Source organism: Mobula hypostoma, chromosome X1 (genome assembly GCF_963921235.1).
Source record: "Mobula hypostoma chromosome X1, sMobHyp1.1, whole genome shotgun sequence".
In the NCBI taxonomy this organism is placed as follows: Eukaryota; Metazoa; Chordata; class Chondrichthyes; order Myliobatiformes; family Myliobatidae; genus Mobula; species Mobula hypostoma.
Window position 1 is genome coordinate 64,838,479 of NC_086128.1, and position 18,252 is coordinate 64,856,730.

At 50.9% G+C, this 18,252-nt stretch overlaps 1 protein-coding gene across 3 annotated transcripts in view; it reads left to right on the forward strand.

Moving 5' to 3' along the window:
• LOC134340539 (coatomer subunit zeta-1-like) overlaps positions 1–18,252 on the forward strand; it is a 106,131-nt gene that overhangs the window by 55,370 nt on the left and 32,509 nt on the right. For all 3 annotated transcript variants that reach the window (XR_010016578.1, XM_063037900.1, XM_063037898.1), the window contains exon 6: positions 2,780–2,857. Coding sequence is in view for 2 of the 3 variants with exons in the window: in XM_063037900.1 (XP_062893970.1) it covers positions 2,780–2,857 (78 nt within the window). In the remaining variant the exon portion in view is untranslated. The remainder of the gene's footprint in view (positions 1–2,779; positions 2,858–18,252) is intronic.

The following is an 18,252-nucleotide window of genomic DNA, read 5'->3' on the forward strand; positions in this document are numbered from 1 at the left end:
TAATAAATAAATACGCAATAAATATCAGGAACATGAGATGAAGAGTCCTTGAAAGTGAGTCCATTGGTTGTGGGAATAATTCAGTGACGGGGTGAGTGAAGTTATCCCCACTGGTTCAAGAGCCTGATGGTTGAGGAGTAATAACTGTTCCTGAACCTGGTGGTGTGGGTCCTGAGGTTCCTGTATCTCCTTCCTGATGGTTGAGGGGTAATAACTGTTCCTGAACCTGGTGGTGTGGGTCCTGAGGTTCCTGTACCTCCTTCCTGATGGTTGAGGGGTAATAACTGTTCCTGAACCTGGAGGTGTGGGACCTGAGGCTCCTGTACCTCCTTCCTGATGGTTGAGGGGTAATAACTGTTCCTGAACCTGGCTGTGTGAGTCCTGAGGCTCCTGTACCTCCTTCCTGATGGTTGAGGGGGTAATAACTGTTCCTGAACCTGGTGGTGTGAGTCCTGAGGCTCCTGTACCTCCTTCCTGATGGTTGAGGGGTAATAACTGTCCCTGAACCTGGTGGTGTGAGTCCTGAGGCTCCTGTACCTCCTTCCTGATGGTTGAGGGGTAATAACTGTTCCTGAACCTGGTGGTGTGAGTCCTGAGACTCCTGTACCTCCTTCCTGATGGTTGAGGGGTAATAACTGTTCCTGAACCTGGTGGTGTGAGTCCTGAGACTCCTGTACCTCCTTCCTGATGGTTGAGGGGTAATAACTGTTCCTGAACCTGGTGGTGTGAGTCCTGAGGCTCCTGTACCTCCTTCCTGATGGTTGAGGGGTAATAACTGTTCCTGAACCTGGTGGTGTGAGTCCTGAGACTCCTGTACCTCCTTCCTGATGGTTGAGGGGTAATAACTGTTCCTGAACCTGGTGGTGTGAGTCCTGAGGCTCCTGTACCTCCTTCCTGATGGTTGAGGGGTAATAACTGTTCCTGAACCTGGTGGTGTGAGTCCTGAGACTCCTGTACCTCCTTCCTGATGGTTGAGGGGTAATAACTGTTCCTGAACCTGGTGGTGTGAGTCCTGAGGCTCCTGTCCCTCCTTCCTGATGGTTGAGGGGTAATAACTGTTCCTGAACCTGGTGGTGTGAGTCCTGAGGCTCCTGTCCCTCCTTCCTGATGGTTGAGGGGTAATAACTGTCCCTGAACCTGGTGGTGTGGGTCCTGAGGCTCCTGTACCTCCTTCCTGATGGTTGAGGGGTAATAACTGTTCCTGAACCTGGTGGTGTGGGACCTGAGGCTCCTGTACCTCCTTCCTGATGGTTGAGGGGTGATAACTGTTCCTGAACCTGGTGGTGTGAGTCCTGAGACTCCTGTACCTCCTTCCTGATGGTTGAGGGGTAATAACTGTTCCTGAACCTGGTGGTGTGAGTCCTGAGACTCCTGTACCTCCTTCCTGATGGTTGAGGGGTAATAACTGTTCCTGAACCTGGTGGTGTGGGTCCTGAGGCTCCTGTACCTCCTTCCTGATGGTTGATGGGTAATAACTGTTCCTGAACCTGGTGGTGTGGGTCCTGAGGCTCCTGTACCTCCTTCCTGATGGTTGAGGGGTAATAACTGTTCCTGAACCTGGTGGTGTGGGTCCTGAGGCTCCTAGGGTGACTTCTTACCAATGAGAGCAGAAAGAATAGAGCATGTCCTGGGTGGTGGGGGTCCCTGATGATAGAGATTCATTTTACTGTGGGCATCCCCAGTAAATAGAAAGATACAAAATAGATTTAATGAAAAATCACACACAATAAATGTGGACAAACAAACAATGTGCAAAAGACGACGAACTGCAAAAACAGAAGAGGGAAGATAAGAATTAATAACCGTACTGGAGAATAACGATTATTCTTCCTGAATACTTCTGGGTGTATCCTATGGATTTTGGGTGACTGATAAAGAAAACCACCGTGAAATTTCTGATCACACACCATTTTTAAAAAATTGCCTATATTTGTTATTTCAATTCATTATTTAAGTCAGAATAACTGATGCCAAGATGAAGGAAGGCATTTTTGTTGGTCCACAAATCAAACAGGTTATCAACGACCAGCAATTTGAAGAACTTCTCGTGGGACCAGAGAAAATCCCATGGAAGCCATTCAAGGACGTTGTTGAAAATTTTCCTGGCAACGACAGAGCACCAAACTATATGCGGCTGGTTGACAACATGCTTCAAGCATACAAAACCATGAAGTACAACATGTCACTGAAGATTCATTTTCTGCATTCCCACTTAGACTTCTTCCCTGCAAATCTTGGCGCTGTCAGTGACGAGCACGGTGAAAGGTTTCACCAGGACATTGTGGTCGTGGACAAACAGTATCAGGGCAACTGGAATCCATCCGTGCTGGCTGATTAATTGTTGGACACTTAAGCAAGAAGCTTTAGACACTGAATACAAATGAAAATCACCAACAAAACATTTGTAATTTAAACTATTGGAAATTGACATCACCGCGATGCAATTGAACGCATTATATTCAATAAAAGTTAATTTCCTGTTTCTCCAAATTCCTACGAGTAGTCCGAAATTATATTTGTGTTCAGCTTCAAGCAGTCTATCAAAAAACCAAAAGAAAAATTCTGAGGAAGCGACCATTTTGAAAAGTATTGTCGTCCAGCCAGAATATATAAATAAATAGGCTGCAATTCTGATGAGACCTGCTGAGATCCCCCAGCATTTTGTGTGTGTGTGTACAGAAATGGATTTTGCTTCCATTCTGTGAGACCAGGGAATTGGCGACTGCATGAAATAGAGAGCGATAAATTACAATTTTTTTTCCCCTGATCCATTTCTCAGGAAGAACGTGGAGAAGAAGTCCCTGATGGAGAACTTGGACGGAGTGATGCTGATCACGGACGAGATCGTGGACGGAGGGTGAGGGCATTTTTTGTTCATGCGTTTTTGGGCAAATCCATGGTTCTCGGGGATACCCTGGTGGTGTAGGCACAGTCAGATGCGGCACTTTAAGGGTTAAACTGCGAGGATACTCTCTCTGTGCACATACGAGTACACACACACACACACACACACACACACACACACACACACACACACAATGGCTTGTATGGATTTCAGCAGTATTTTTCACAAAGCATTAAAGAAGATCTTTTATGGTACGGTCAGAGGGTCAATAATGAAAAGCAGGATTCTGAGAATGAAGGCTGAATGTATCAGGAGCCCTTGAGGAATTGAAAGGCCATGATAGAGTAGACGTGCAGAGGATGTTTCCTACAGGGGGCGGGTCTAGGTCCGGAGGACACAGATAGAGTGGATGTGGAGAGGATGTTTCCTATACTGGGGGAGTCTAGGACCAGAGGACACAGATAGAGTGGATGTGCAGAGGATGTTTCCTATAGTGGGGGAGTCTAGGACCAGAGGGCACAGATAGAGTGGATGTGGAGAGGATGTTTCCTATAGTGGGGGGAGTCTAGGACCAGAGGGCACAGATAGAGTGGATGTGGAGAGGATGTTTCCTATAGTGGGGGAGTCTAGGACCAGAGGACACAGATAGAGTGGATGTGGAGAGGATGTTTCCCATGGTGGGGGAGTCTAGGACCAGAGGACACAGACAGAGTGGATGTGGAGAGGATGTTTCCTATAGTGGGGGGAGTCTAGGACCAGAGGGCACAGATAGAGTGGATGTGGAGAGGATGTTTCCTATAGTGGGGGAGTCTAGGACCAGAGGACACAGATAGAGTGGATGTGGAGAGGATGTTTCCTGTAGTTGGGGAGTCTAGGACCAGAGGACACAGATAGAGTGGATGTGGAGAGGATGTTTCCTGTAGTGGGGGAGTCGAGGACCAGAGGACACAGATAGAGTGGATGTGGAGAGGATGTTTCCTATGGTGGGGGAGTCTAGGACCAGAGGACACAGATAGAGTGGATGTGGAGAGGATGTTTCCTATAGTGGGGGAATCTAGGACCAGAGGACACAGATAGAGTGGATGTGGAGAGGATGTTTCCTATAGTAGGGGGAGTCAAGGACCAGATAGCACAGATAGAGTGGATGTGGAGAGGATGTTTCCTATACTGGGGGAGTCTAGGACCAGAGGACACAGATAGAGTGGATGTGGAGAGGAAGTTTCCTATACTGGGGGAGTCTGGGACCAGAGGACACAGATAGAGTGGGTGTGGAGAGGATGTTTCCTATGGTGGGGGAGTCTAGGACCAGAGGGCACAGATAGAGTGGATGTGGAGAGGATGTTTCCTATAGTGGGGGAGTCTAGGACCAGAGGACACAGATAGAGTGGATGTGGAGAGGATGTTTCCTGTAGTTGGGGAGTCTAGGACCAGAGGACACAGACAGAGTGGATGTGGAGAGGATGTTTCCTATAGTGGGGGGAGTCTAGGACCAGAGGGCACAGATAGAGTGGATGTGGAGAGGATGTTTCCTATAGTGGGGGAGTCCAGGACCAGAGGACACAGATGGAGTGGATGTGGAGAGGATGTTTCCTGTAGTTGGGGAGTCTAGGACCAGAGGACACAGATAGAGTGGATGTGGAGAGGATGTTTCCTATAGTGGGGGAGTCGAGGACCAGAGGACACAGATAGAGTGGATGTGGAGAGGATGTTTCCTATGGTGGGGGAATCTAGGACCAGAGGACACAGATAGACTGGATGTGGAGAGGATGTTTCCTATAGTGGGGGAATCTAGGACCAGAGGACACAGATAGAGTGGATGTGGAGAGGATGTTTCCTATACTGGGGGAGTCTAGGACCAGAGGACACAGATAGAGTGGATGTGGAGAGGATGTTTCCTATACTGGGGGAGTCTGGGACCAGAGGACACAGATAGAGTGGGTGTGGAGAGGATGTTTCCTATGGTGGGGGAGTCGAGGACCAAAGGGCACAGATAGAGTGGATGTGGAGAGGATGTTTCCTATAGTGGGGGAGTCTAGGACCAGAGGACACAGATAGAGTGGATGTGGAGAGGATGTTTCCTATAGTGGGGCAGTCTAGGACCAGAGGACACAGATAGAGTGGATGTGGAGAGGATGTTTCCTATAGTGGGGGAGTCTAGGACCAGAGGACACAGATAGAGTGGATGTGGAGAGGATCTTTCCTATAGTGAGGGAGTCTAGGACCAGAGGACACAGATAGAGTGGATGTGGAGAGGATGTTTCCTATAGTGAGGGAGTCTAGGACCAGAGGACACAGATAGAGTGGATGTGGAGAGGATGTTTCCTATAGTGGGGGAGTCTAGGACCAGAGGGCACAGATAGAGTGGATGTGGGGAGGATGTTTCCTATAGTGGGGAGACTAGGACCAGAGGGCACAGATAGAGTGGTTGTGGGGAGGATGGTTCCTATACTGGGGGAGTCTGGGACCAGAGGACACAGATAGAGTGGATGTGGAGAGGATGTTTCCTATGGTGGGGGAATCTAGGACCAGAGGACACAGATAGAGTGGATGTGGAGAGGATGTTTCCTATAGTGGGGGAATCTAGGACCAGAGGACACAGATAGAGTGGATGTGGAGAGGATGTTTCCTATAGTAGGGGGAGTCAAGGACCAGATAGCACAGATAGAGTGGATGTGGAGAGGATGTTTCCTATACTGGGGGAGTCTAGGACCAGAGGACACAGATAGAGTGGATGTGGAGAGGATGTTTCCTATACTGGGGGAGTCTGGGACCAGAGGACACAGGTAGAGTGGGTGTGGAGAGGATGTTTCCTATGGTGGGGGAGTCGAGGACCAGAGGGCACAGATAGAGTGGATGTGGAGAGGATGTTTCCTATAGTGGGGGAGTCTAGGACCAGAGGGCACAGATAGAGTGGATGTGGGGAGGACGGTTCCTATAGTGGGGGAGTCTAGGACCAGAGGACACAGATAGAGTGGATGTTGGGAGGATGTTTCCTATAGTGGGGGAGAATAGGACCAGAGGACACAGATAGAGTGGATGTGGAGAGGATGTTTCCTATAGTGGGGGAGTCTAGGACCAGAGGACACAGATAGAGTGGATGTGGAGAGGATGTTTCCTGTAGTTGGGGAGTCTAGGACCAGAGGACACAGATAGAGTGGATGTGGAGAGGATGTTTCCTATAGTGGGGGAGTCGAGGACCAGAGGACACAGATAGAGTGGATGTGGAGAGGATGTTTCCTATGGTGGGGGAATCTAGGACCAGAGGACACAGATAGAGTGGATGTGGAGAGGATGTTTCCTATAGTGGGGGAATCTAGGACCAGAGGACACAGATAGAGTGGATGTGGAGAGGATGTTTCCTATAGTAGGGGGAGTCAAGGACCAGATAGCACAGATAGAGTGGATGTGGAGAGGATGTTTCCTATACTGGGGGAGTCTAGGACCAGAGGACACAGATAGAGTGGATGTGGAGAGGATGTTTCCTATACTGGGGGAGTCTGGGACCAGAGGACACAGATAGAGTGGGTGTGGAGAGGATGTTTCCTATGGTGGGGGAGTCGAGGACCAAAGGGCACAGATAGAGTGGATGTGGAGAGGATGTTTCCTATAGTGGGGGAGTCTAGGACCAGAGGACACAGATAGAGTGGATGTGGAGAGGATGTTTCCTATAGTGGGGCAGTCTAGGACCAGAGGACACAGATAGAGTGGATGTGGAGAGGATGTTTCCTATAGTGGGGGAGTCTAGGACCAGAGGACACAGATAGAGTGGATGTGGAGAGGATGTTTCCTATAGTGAGGGAGTCTAGGACCAGAGGACACAGATAGAGTGGATGTGGAGAGGATGTTTCCTATAGTGAGGGAGTCTAGGACCAGAGGACACAGATAGAGTGGATGTGGAGAGGATGTTTCCTATAGTGGGGGAGTCTAGGACCAGAGGGCACAGATAGAGTGGATGTGGGGAGGATGTTTCCTATAGTGGGGAGACTAGGACCAGAGGGCACAGATAGAGTGGTTGTGGGGAGGATGGTTCCTATACTGGGGGAGTCTGGGACCAGAGGACACAGATAGAGTGGGTGTGGAGAGGATGTTTCCTATGGTGGGGGAGTCTAGGACCAGAGGGCACAGATAGAGTGGATGTGGAGAGGATGTTTCCTATAGTGGGGGAGTCTAGGACCAGAGGACACAGATAGAGTGGATGTGGAGAGGATGTTTCCTGTAGTTGGGGAGTCTAGGACCAGAGGACACAGACAGAGTGGATGTGGAGAGGATGTTTCCTATAGTGGGGGGAGTCTAGGACCAGAGGGCACAGATAGAGTGGATGTGGAGAGGATGTTTCCTATAGTGGGGGAGTCTAGGACCAGAGGACACAGATAGAGTGGATGTGGAGAGGATGTTTCCTGTAGTTGGGGAGTCTAGGACCAGAGGACACAGATAGAGTGGATGTGGAGAGGATGTTTCCTATAGTGGGGGAGTCGAGGACCAGAGGACACAGATAGAGTGGATGTGGAGAGGATGTTTCCTATAGTGGGGGAATCTAGGACCAGAGGACACAGATAGAGTGGATGTGGAGAGGATGTTTCCTATAGTAGGGGGAGTCAAGGACCAGATAGCACAGATAGAGTGGATGTGGAGAGGATGTTTCCTATACTGGGGGAGTCTAGGACCAGAGGACACAGATAGAGTGGATGTGGAGAGGATGTTTCCTATAGTGGGGGAGTCTAGGACCAGAGGGCACAGATAGAGTGGATGTGGGGAGGACGGTTCCTATAGTGGGGGAGTCTAGGACCAGAGGACACAGATAGAGTGGATGTTGGGAGGATGTTTCCTATAGTGGGGGAGAATAGGACCAGAGGACACAGATAGTGTGGATGTGGGGAGGATGGTTCCTATAGTGGGGGAGTCTGGGACCAGAGGACACAGATAGAGTGGGTGTGGAGAGGATGTTTCCTATGGTGGGGGAGTCTAGGACCAGAGGGCACAGATAGAGTGGATGTGGAGAGGATGTTTCCTATAGTGGGGGAGTCTAGGACCAGAGGACACAGATAGAGTGGATGTGGAGAGGATGTTTCCTATGGTGGGGGAGTCTAGGACCAGAGGGCACAGATAGAGTGGATGTGGGGAGGATGGTTCCTATAGTGGGGGAGTCTAGGACCAGAGGACACAGACAGAGTGGATGTGGGGAGGATGTTTCCTATAGTGGGGGAGAATAGGACCAGAGGACACAGATAGAGTGGGTGTGGAGAGGATGTTTCCTATGGTGGGGGAGTCTAGGACCAAAGGGCACAGATAGAGTGGTTGTGGGGAGGATGGTTCCTATACTGGGGGAGTCTGGGACCAGAGGACACAGATAGAGTGGGTGTGGAGAGGATGTTTCCTATGGTGGGGGAGTCTAGGACCAGAGGGCACAGATAGAGTGGATGTGGAGAGGATGTTTCCTATAGTGGGGGAGTCTAGGACCAGAGGACACAGATAGAGTGGATGTGGAGAGGATGTTTCCTGTAGTTGGGGAGTCTAGGACCAGAGGACACAGACAGAGTGGATGTGGAGAGGATGTTTCCTATAGTGGGGGGAGTCTAGGACCAGAGGGCACAGATAGAGTGGATGTGGAGAGGATGTTTCCTATAGTGGGGGAGTCTAGGACCAGAGGACACAGATAGAGTGGATGTGGAGAGGATGTTTCCTATAGTTGGGGAGTCTAGGACCAGAGGACACAGATAGAGTGGATGTGGAGAGGATGTTTCCTATAGTGGGGGAGTCTAGGACCAGAGGACACAGATAGAGTGGATGTGGAGAGGATGTTTCCTATAGTGGGGGAATCTAGGACCAGAGGACACAGATAGAGTGGATGTGGAGAGGATGTTTCCTATAGTAGGGGGAGTCAAGGACCAGATAGCACAGATAGAGTGGATGTGGAGAGGATGTTTCCTATACTGGGGGAGTCTAGGACCAGAGGACACAGATAGAGTGGATGTGGAGAGGATGTTTCCTATACTGGGGGAGTCTGGGACCAGAGGACACAGGTAGAGTGGGTGTGGAGAGGATGTTTCCTATGGTGGGGGAGTCTAGGACCAGAGGGCACAGATAGAGTGGATGTGGAGAGGATGTTTCCTATAGTGGGGGAGTCTAGGACCAGAGGGCACAGATAGAGTGGATGTGGGGAGGACGGTTCCTATAGTGGGGGAGTCTAGGACCAGAGGACACAGATAGAGTGGATGTTGGGAGGATGTTTCCTATAGTGGGGGAGTCTAGGACCAGAGGACACAGATAGAGTGGATGTGGAGAGGATGTTTCCTATAGTGGGGGAGTCTAGGACCAGAGGACACAGATAGAGTGGATGTGGAGAGGATGTTTCCTATAGTGGGGGAGTCTAGGACCAGAGGACACAGATAGAGTGGATGTGGAGAGGATGTTTCCTATAGTGGGGGAGTCTAGGACCAGAGGACACAGATAGAGTGGATGTGGAGAGGATGTTTCCTATAGTGGGGGAGTCTAGGACCAGAGGACACAGATAGAGTGGATGTGGAGAGGATGTTTCCTAGTGGGGGAATCTAGGACCAGAGGACACAGATAGAGTGGATGTGGAGAGGATGTTTCCTATAGTAGGGGGAGTCAAGGACCAGATAGCACAGATAGAGTGGATGTGGAGAGGATGTTTCCTATACTGGGGGAGTCTAGGACCAGAGGACACAGATAGAGTGGATGTGGAGAGGATGTTTCCTATAGTGGGGGAGTCTGGGACCAGAGGACACAGATAGAGTGGGTGTGGAGAGGATGTTTCCTATGGTGGGGGAGTCTAGGACCAAAGGGCACAGATAGAGTGGATGTGGAGAGGATGTTTCCTATAGTGGGGGAGTCTAGGACCAGAGGACACAGATAGAGTGGATGTGGAGAGGATGTTTCCTATAGTGGGGCAGTCTAGGACCAGAGGACACAGATAGAGTGGATGTGGAGAGGATGTTTCCTATAGTGGGGGAGTCTAGGACCAGAGGACACAGATAGAGTGGATGTGGAGAGGATGTTTCCTATAGTGAGGGAGTCTAGGACCAGAGGACACAGATAGAGTGGATGTGGAGAGGATGTTTCCTATAGTGAGGGAGTCTAGGACCAGAGGACACAGATAGAGTGGATGTGGAGAGGATGTTTCCTATAGTGGGGGAGTCTAGGACCAGAGGGCACAGATAGAGTGGATGTGGGGAGGATGTTTCCTATAGTGGGGAGACTAGGACCAGAGGGCACAGATAGAGTGGTTGTGGGGAGGATGGTTCCTATACTGGGGGAGTCTGGGACCAGAGGACACAGATAGAGTGGATGTGGAGAGGATGTTTCCTGTAGTTGGGGAGTCTAGGACCAGAGGGCACAGATAGAGTGGATGTGGAGAGGATGTTTCCTATAGTGGGGGAGTCTAGGACCAGAGGACACAGATAGAGTGGATGTGGAGAGGATGTTTCCTGTAGTTGGGGAGTCTAGGACCAGAGGACACAGACAGAGTGGATGTGGAGAGGATGTTTCCTATAGTGGGGGGAGTCTAGGACCAGAGGGCACAGATAGAGTGGATGTGGAGAGGATGTTTCCTATAGTGGGGGAGTCTAGGACCAGAGGACACAGATAGAGTGGATGTGGAGAGGATGTTTCCTGTAGTTGGGGAGTCTAGGACCAGAGGACACAGATAGAGTGGATGTGGAGAGGATGTTTCCTATAGTGGGGGAGTCGAGGACCAGAGGACACAGATAGAGTGGATGTGGAGAGGATGTTTCCTATAGTGGGGGAATCTAGGACCAGAGGACACAGATAGAGTGGATGTGGAGAGGATGTTTCCTATAGTAGGGGGAGTCAAGGACCAGATAGCACAGATAGAGTGGATGTGGAGAGGATGTTTCCTATACTGGGGGAGTCTAGGACCAGAGGACACAGATAGAGTGGATGTGGAGAGGATGTTTCCTATAGTGGGGGAGTCTAGGACCAGAGGGCACAGATAGAGTGGATGTGGGGAGGACGGTTCCTATAGTGGGGGAGTCTAGGACCAGAGGACACAGATAGAGTGGATGTTGGGAGGATGTTTCCTATAGTGGGGGAGAATAGGACCAGAGGACACAGATAGTGTGGATGTGGGGAGGATGGTTCCTATAGTGGGGGAGTCTGGGACCAGAGGACACAGATAGAGTGGGTGTGGAGAGGATGTTTCCTATGGTGGGGGAGTCTAGGACCAGAGGGCACAGATAGAGTGGATGTGGAGAGGATGTTTCCTATAGTGGGGGAGTCTAGGACCAGAGGACACAGATAGAGTGGATGTGGAGAGGATGTTTCCTATAGTGGGGGAGTCTAGGACCAGAGGGCACAGATAGAGTGGATGTGGGGAGGATGGTTCCTATAGTGGGGGAGTCTAGGACCAGAGGACACAGATAGAGTGGATGTGGGGAGGATGTTTCCTATAGTGGGGGAGAATAGGACCAGAGGACACAGATAGAGTGGATGTGGAGAGGATGTTTCCTACAGTGGGGGAGTCTAGGACCAGAGGACACAGATAGAGTGGATGTGGGGAGGATGGTTCCTATAGTGGGGGAGTCTGGGACCAGAGGACACAGATAGAGTGGGTGTGGAGAGGATGTTTCCTATGGTGGGGGAGTCTAGGACCAAAGGGCACAGATAGAGTGGATGTGGAGAGGATGTTTCCTATAGTGGGGGAGTCTAGGACCAGAGGACACAGATAGAGTGGATGTGGAGAGGATGTTTCCTGTAGTTGGGGAGTCTAGGACCAGAGGACACAGACAGAGTGGATGTGGAGAGGATGTTTCCTATAGTGGGGGGAGTCTAGGACCAGAGGGCACAGATAGAGTGGATGTGGAGAGGATGTTTCCTATAGTGGGGGAGTCCAGGACCAGAGGACACAGATAGAGTGGATGTGGAGAGGATGTTTCCTGTAGTTGGGGAGTCTAGGACCAGAGGACACAGATAGAGTGGATGTGGAGAGGATGTTTCCTATAGTGGGGGAGTCTAGGACCAGAGGACACAGATGGACTGGATGTGGAGAGGATGTTTCCTATAGTGGGGGAATCTAGGACCAGAGGACACAGATAGAGTGGATGTGGAGAGGATGTTTCCTATAGTGGGGGAGTCAAGGACCAGAGGACACAGATAGAGTGGATGTGGAGAGGATGTTTCCTATAGTGGGGGAGTCTAGGACCAGAGGACACAGATAGAGTGGATGTGGAGAGGATGTTTCCTATACTGGGGGAGTCTGGGACCAGAGGACACAGATAGAGTGGGTGTGGAGAGGATGTTTCCTATGGTGGGGGAGTCTAGGACCAGAGGGCACAGATAGAGTGGATGTGGAGAGGATGTTTCCTATAGTGGGGGAGTCTAGGACCAGAGGGCACAGATAGAGTGGATGTGGAGAGGATGTTTCCTATAGTGGGGGAGTCTAGGACCAGAGGACACAGATAGAGTGGATGTGGGGAGGATGTTTCCTATAGTGGGGGAGTCTAGGACCAGAGGACACAGATAGAGTGGATGTGGAGAGGATGTTTCCTATAGTGGGGGAGTCTAGGACCAGAGGACACAGATAGAGTGGATGTGGAGAGGATGTTTCCTATAGTGGGGGAGTCTAGGACCAGAGGACACAGATAGAGTGGGTGTGGAGAGGATGTTTCCTATAGTGGGGGAGTCTAGGACCAGAGGGCACAGATAGAGTGGATGTGGAGAGGATGTTTCCTATAGTGGGGGAGTCTAGGACCAGAGGACACAGATAGAGTGGATGTGGAGAGGATGTTTCCTATAGTGGGGGAGTCTAGGACCAGAGGGCACAGATAGAGTGGATGTGGAGAGGATGTTTCCTATAGTGGGGGAGTCTAGGACCAGAGGACACAGATAGAGTGGATGTGGAGAGGATGTTTCCTATAGTGGGGGAGTCTAGGACCAGAGGACACAGATAGAGTGGATGTGGAGAGGATGTTTCCTATAGTGGGGGAGTCTAGGACCAGAGGACACAGATAGAGTGGATGTGGAGAGGATGTTTCCTATAGTGGGGGAGTCTAGGACCAGAGGACACAGATAGAGTGGATGTGGAGAGGATGTTTCCTATAGTGGGGGAGTCTAGGACCAGAGGACACAGATAGAGTGGATGTGGAGAGGATGTTTCCTATAGTGGGGGAGTCTAGGACCAGAGGACACAGATAGAGTGGATGTGGGGAGGATGTTTCCTATAGTGGGGGAGTCTAGGACCAGAGGACACAGATAGAGTGGATGTGGAGAGGATGTTTCCTATAGTGGGGGAGTCTAGGACCAGAGGACACAGATAGAGTGGATGTGGAGAGGATGTTTCCTATAGTGGGGGAGTCTAGGACCAGAGGACACAGATAGAGTGGATGTGGAGAGGATGTTTCCTATAGTGGGGGAGTCTAGGACCAGAGGACACAGATAGAGTGGATGTGGAGAGGATGTTTCCTATAGTGGGGGAGTCTAGGACCAGAGGACACAGATAGAGTGGATGTGGAGAGGATGTTTCCTATAGTGGGGGAGTCTAGGACCAGAGGACACAGATAGAGTGGATGTGGGGAGGATGTTTCCTATAGTGGGGGAGTCTAGGACCAGAGGACACAGATAGAGTGGATGTGGGGAGGATGTTTCCTATAGTGGGGGAGTCTAGGACCAGAGGACACAGATAGAGTGGATGTGGAGAGGATGTTTCCTATAGTGGGGGAGTCTAGGACCAGAGGACACAGATAGAGTGGATGTGGAGAGGATGGTTCCTATAGTGGGGGAGTCTAGGACCAGAGGACACAGATAGAGTGGATGTGGAGAGGATGTTTCCTATAGTGGGGGAGTCTAGGACCAGAGGACACAGATAGAGTGGATGTGGAGAGGATGTTTCCTATAGTGGGGAGTCTAGGACCAGAGGACACAGATAGAGTGGATGTGGAGAGGATGTTTCCTATAGTGGGGGAGTCTAGGACCAGAGGGCACAGATAGAGTGGATGTGGAGAGGATGTTTCCTATAGTGGGGGAGTCTAGGACCAGAGGGCACAGATAGAGTGGATGTGGAGAGGATGTTTCCTATAGTGGGGGAGTCTAGGACCAGAGGACACAGATAGAGTGGATGTGGAGAGGATGTTTCCTATAGTGGGGGAGTCTAGGACCAGAGGACACAGATAGAGTGGATGTGGAGAGGATGTTTCCTATAGTGGGGGAGTCTAGGACCAGAGGACACAGATAGAGTGGATGTGGAGAGGATGTTTCCTATAGTGGGGGAGTCTAGGACCAGAGGACACAGATAGAGTGGATGTGGAGAGGATGTTTCCTATAGTGGGGGAGTCTAGGACCAGAGGACACAGATAGAGTGGATGTGGAGAGGATGTTTCCTATAGTGGGGGAGTCTAGGACCAGAGGACACAGATAGAGTGGATGTGGAGAGGATGTTTCCTATAGTGGGGGAGTCTAGGACCAGAGGACACAGATAGAGTGGATGTGGAGAGGATGTTTCCTATAGTGGGGGAGTCTAGGACCAGAGGACACAGATAGAGTGGATGTGGGGAGGATGGTTCCTATAGTGGGGGAGTCTAGGACCAGAGGACACAGATAGAGTGGATGTGGAGAGGATGTTTCCTATAGTGGGGGAGTCTAGGACCAGAGGACACAGATAGAGTGGATGTGGAGAGGATGTTTCCTATAGTGGGGGAGTCTAGGACCAGAGGACACAGATAGAGTGGATGTGGAGAGGATGTTTCCTATAGTGGGGGAGTCTAGGACCAGAGGACACAGATAGAGTGGATGTGGAGAGGATGTTTCCTATAGTGGGGGAGTCTAGGACCAGAGGACACAGATAGAGTGGATGTGGAGAGGATGTTTCCTATAGTGGGGGAGTCTAGGACCAGAGGACACAGATAGAGTGGATGTGGAGAGGATGTTTCCTATAGTGGGGGAGTCTAGGACCAGAGGACACAGATAGAGTGGATGTGGAGAGGATGTTTCCTATAGTGGGGGAGTCTAGGACCAGAGGACACAGATAGAGTGGATGTGGAGAGGATGTTTCCTATAGTGGGGGAGTCTAGGACCAGAGGACACAGATAGAGTGGATGTGGGGAGGATGTTTCCTATAGTGGGGGAGTCTGGGACCAGAGGACACAGATAGAGTGGGTGTGGAGAGGATGTTTCCTATGGTGGGGGAGTCTAGGACCAAAGGGCACAGATAGAGTGGATGTGGAGAGGATGTTTCCTATAGTGGGGGAGTCTAGGACCAGAGGACACAGATAGAGTGGATGTGGAGAGGATGTTTCCTATAGTGGGGGAGTCTAGGACCAGAGGACACAGATAGAGTGGATGTGGAGAGGATGTTTCCTATAGTGGGGGAGTCTAGGACCAGAGGACACAGATAGAGTGGATGTGGAGAGGATGTTTCCTATAGTGGGGGAGTCTAGGACCAGAGGACACAGATAGAGTGGATGTGGAGAGGATGTTTCCTATAGTGGGGGAGTCTAGGACCAGAGGACACAGATAGAGTGGATGTGGAGAGGATGTTTCCTATAGTGGGGGAGTCTAGGACCAGAGGACACAGATAGAGTGGATGTGGAGAGGATGTTTCCTATAGTGGGGGAGTCTAGGACCAGAGGACACAGATAGAGTGGATGTGGGGAGGATGGTTCCTATAGTGGGGGAGTCTGGGACCAGAGGACACAGATAGAGTGGGTGTGGAGAGGATGTTTCCTATGGTGGGGGAGTCTAGGACCAGAGGGCACAGATAGAGTGGATGTGGAGAGGATGTTTCCTATAGTGGGGGAGTCTAGGACCAGAGGACACAGATAGAGTGGATGTGGAGAGGATGTTTCCTATAGTGGGGGAGTCTAGGACCAGAGGACACAGATAGAGTGGATGTGGAGAGGATGTTTCCTATAGTGGGGGAGTCTAGGACCAGAGGGCACAGATAGAGTGGATGTGGAGAGGATGTTTCCTATAGTGGGGGAGTCTAGGACCAGAGGACACAGATAGAGTGGATGTGGAGAGGATGTTTCCTATAGTGGGGGAGTCTAGGACCAGAGGACACAGATAGAGTGGATGTGGAGAGGATGTTTCCTATAGTGGGGGAGTCTAGGACCAGAGGACACAGATAGAGTGGATGTGGAGAGGATGTTTCCTATAGTGGGGGAGTCTAGGACCAGAGGCACAGATAGAGTGGATGTGGAGAGGATGTTTCCTATAGTGGGGGAGTCTAGGACCAGAGGACACAGATAGAGTGGATGTGGGAGGATGTTTCCTATAGTGGGGGAGTCTAGGACCAGAGGACACAGAGGACACAGATAGAGTGGATGTGGAGAGGATGTTTCCTATAGTGGGGGAGTCTAGGACCAGAGGACACAGATAGAGTGGATGTGGGGAGGATGTTTCCTATAGTGGGGGAGTCTAGGACCAGAGGACACAGATAGAGTGGGTGTGGAGAGGATGTTTCCTATGGTGGGGGAGTCTAGGACCAGAGGGCACAGATAGAGTGGATGTGGAGAGGATGTTTCCTATAGTGGGGGAGTCTAGGACCAGAGGGCACAGATAGAGTGGATGTGGAGAGGATGTTTCCTATAGTGGGGGAGTCTAGGACCAGAGGACACAGATAGAGTGGATGTGGAGAGGATGTTTCCTATAGTGGGGGAGTCTAGGACCAGAGGACACAGATAGAGTGGATGTGGAGAGGATGTTTCCTATAGTGGGGGAGTCTAGGACCAGAGGACACAGATAGAGTGGATGTGGAGAGGATGTTTCCTATGGTGGGGGAGTCTAGGACCAGAGGACACAGATAGAGTGGATGTGGAGAGGATGTTTCCTATAGTGGGGGAGTCTAGGACCAGAGGACACAGATAGAGTGGATGTGGAGAGGATGTTTCCTATAGTGGGGGAGTCAAGGACCAGATAGCACAGATAGAGTGGATGTGGAGAGGATGTTTCCTATACTGGGGGAGTCTAGGACCAGAGGACACAGATAGAGTGGATGTGGAGAGGATGTTTCCTATAGTGGGGGAGTCTGGGACCAGAGGACACAGATAGAGTGGGTGTGGAGAGGATGTTTCCTATGGTGGGGGAGTCTAGGACCAGAGGGCACAGATAGAGTGGATGTGGAGAGGATGTTTCCTATAGTGGGGGACTCTAGGTCCAGAGGGCACAGATAGAGTGGATGTGGGGAGGATGGTTCCTATAGTGGGGGAGTCTAGGACCAGAGGACACAGATAGAGTGGATGTGGGGAGGATGTTTCCTATAGTGGGGGAGAATAGGACCAGAGGACACAGATAGAGTGGATGTGGAGAGGATGTTTCCTACAGTGGGGGAGTCTAGGACCAGAGGACACAGATAGAGTGGATGTGGGGAGGATGGTTCCTATAGTGGGGGAGTCTGGGACCAGAGGACACAGATAGAGTGGGTGTGGAGAGGATGTTTCCTATGGTGGGGGAGTCTAGGACCAAAGGGCACAGATAGAGTGGATGTGGAGAGGATGTTTCCTATAGTGGGGGAGTCTAGGACCAGAGGACACAGATAGAGTGGATGTGGAGAGGATGTTTCCTATAGTGGGGCAGTCTAGGACCAGAGGACACAGATAGAGTGGATGTGGAGAGGATGTTTCCTATAGTGGGGGAGTCTAGGACCAGAGGACACAGATAGAGTGGATGTGGAGAGGATGTTTCCTATAGTGAGGGAGTCTAGGACCAGAGGACACAGATAGAGTGGATGTGGAGAGGATGTTTCCTATAGTGAGGGAGTCTAGGACCAGAGGACACAGATAGAGTGGATGTGGAGAGGATGTTTCCTATAGTGGGGGAGTCTAGGACCAGAGGGCACAGATAGAGTGGATGTGGGGAGGATGTTTCCTATAGTGGGGAGACTAGGACCAGAGGGCACAGATAGAGTGGTTGTGGGGAGGATGGTTCCTATACTGGGGGAGTCTGGGACCAGAGGACACAGATAGAGTGGGTGTGGAGAGGATGTTTCCTATGGTGGGGGAGTCTAGGACCAGAGGGCACAGATAGAGTGGATGTGGAGAGGATGTTTCCTATAGTGGGGGAGTCTAGGACCAGAGGACACAGATAGAGTGGATGTGGAGAGGATGTTTCCTGTAGTTGGGGAGTCTAGGACCAGAGGACGCAGACAGAGTGGATGTGGAGAGGATGTTTCCTATAGTGGGGGGAGTCTAGGACCAGAGGGCACAGATAGAGTGGATGTGGAGAGGATGTTTCCTATAGTGGGGGATTCTAGGACCAGAGGACACAGATAGAGTGGATGTGGAGAGGATGTTTCCTGTAGTTGGGGAGTCTAGGACCAGAGGACACAGATAGAGTGGATGTGGAGAGGATGTTTCCTATAGTGGGGGAGTCGAGGACCAGAGGACACAGATAGAGTGGATGTGGAGAGGATGTTTCCTATGGTGGGGGAATCTAGG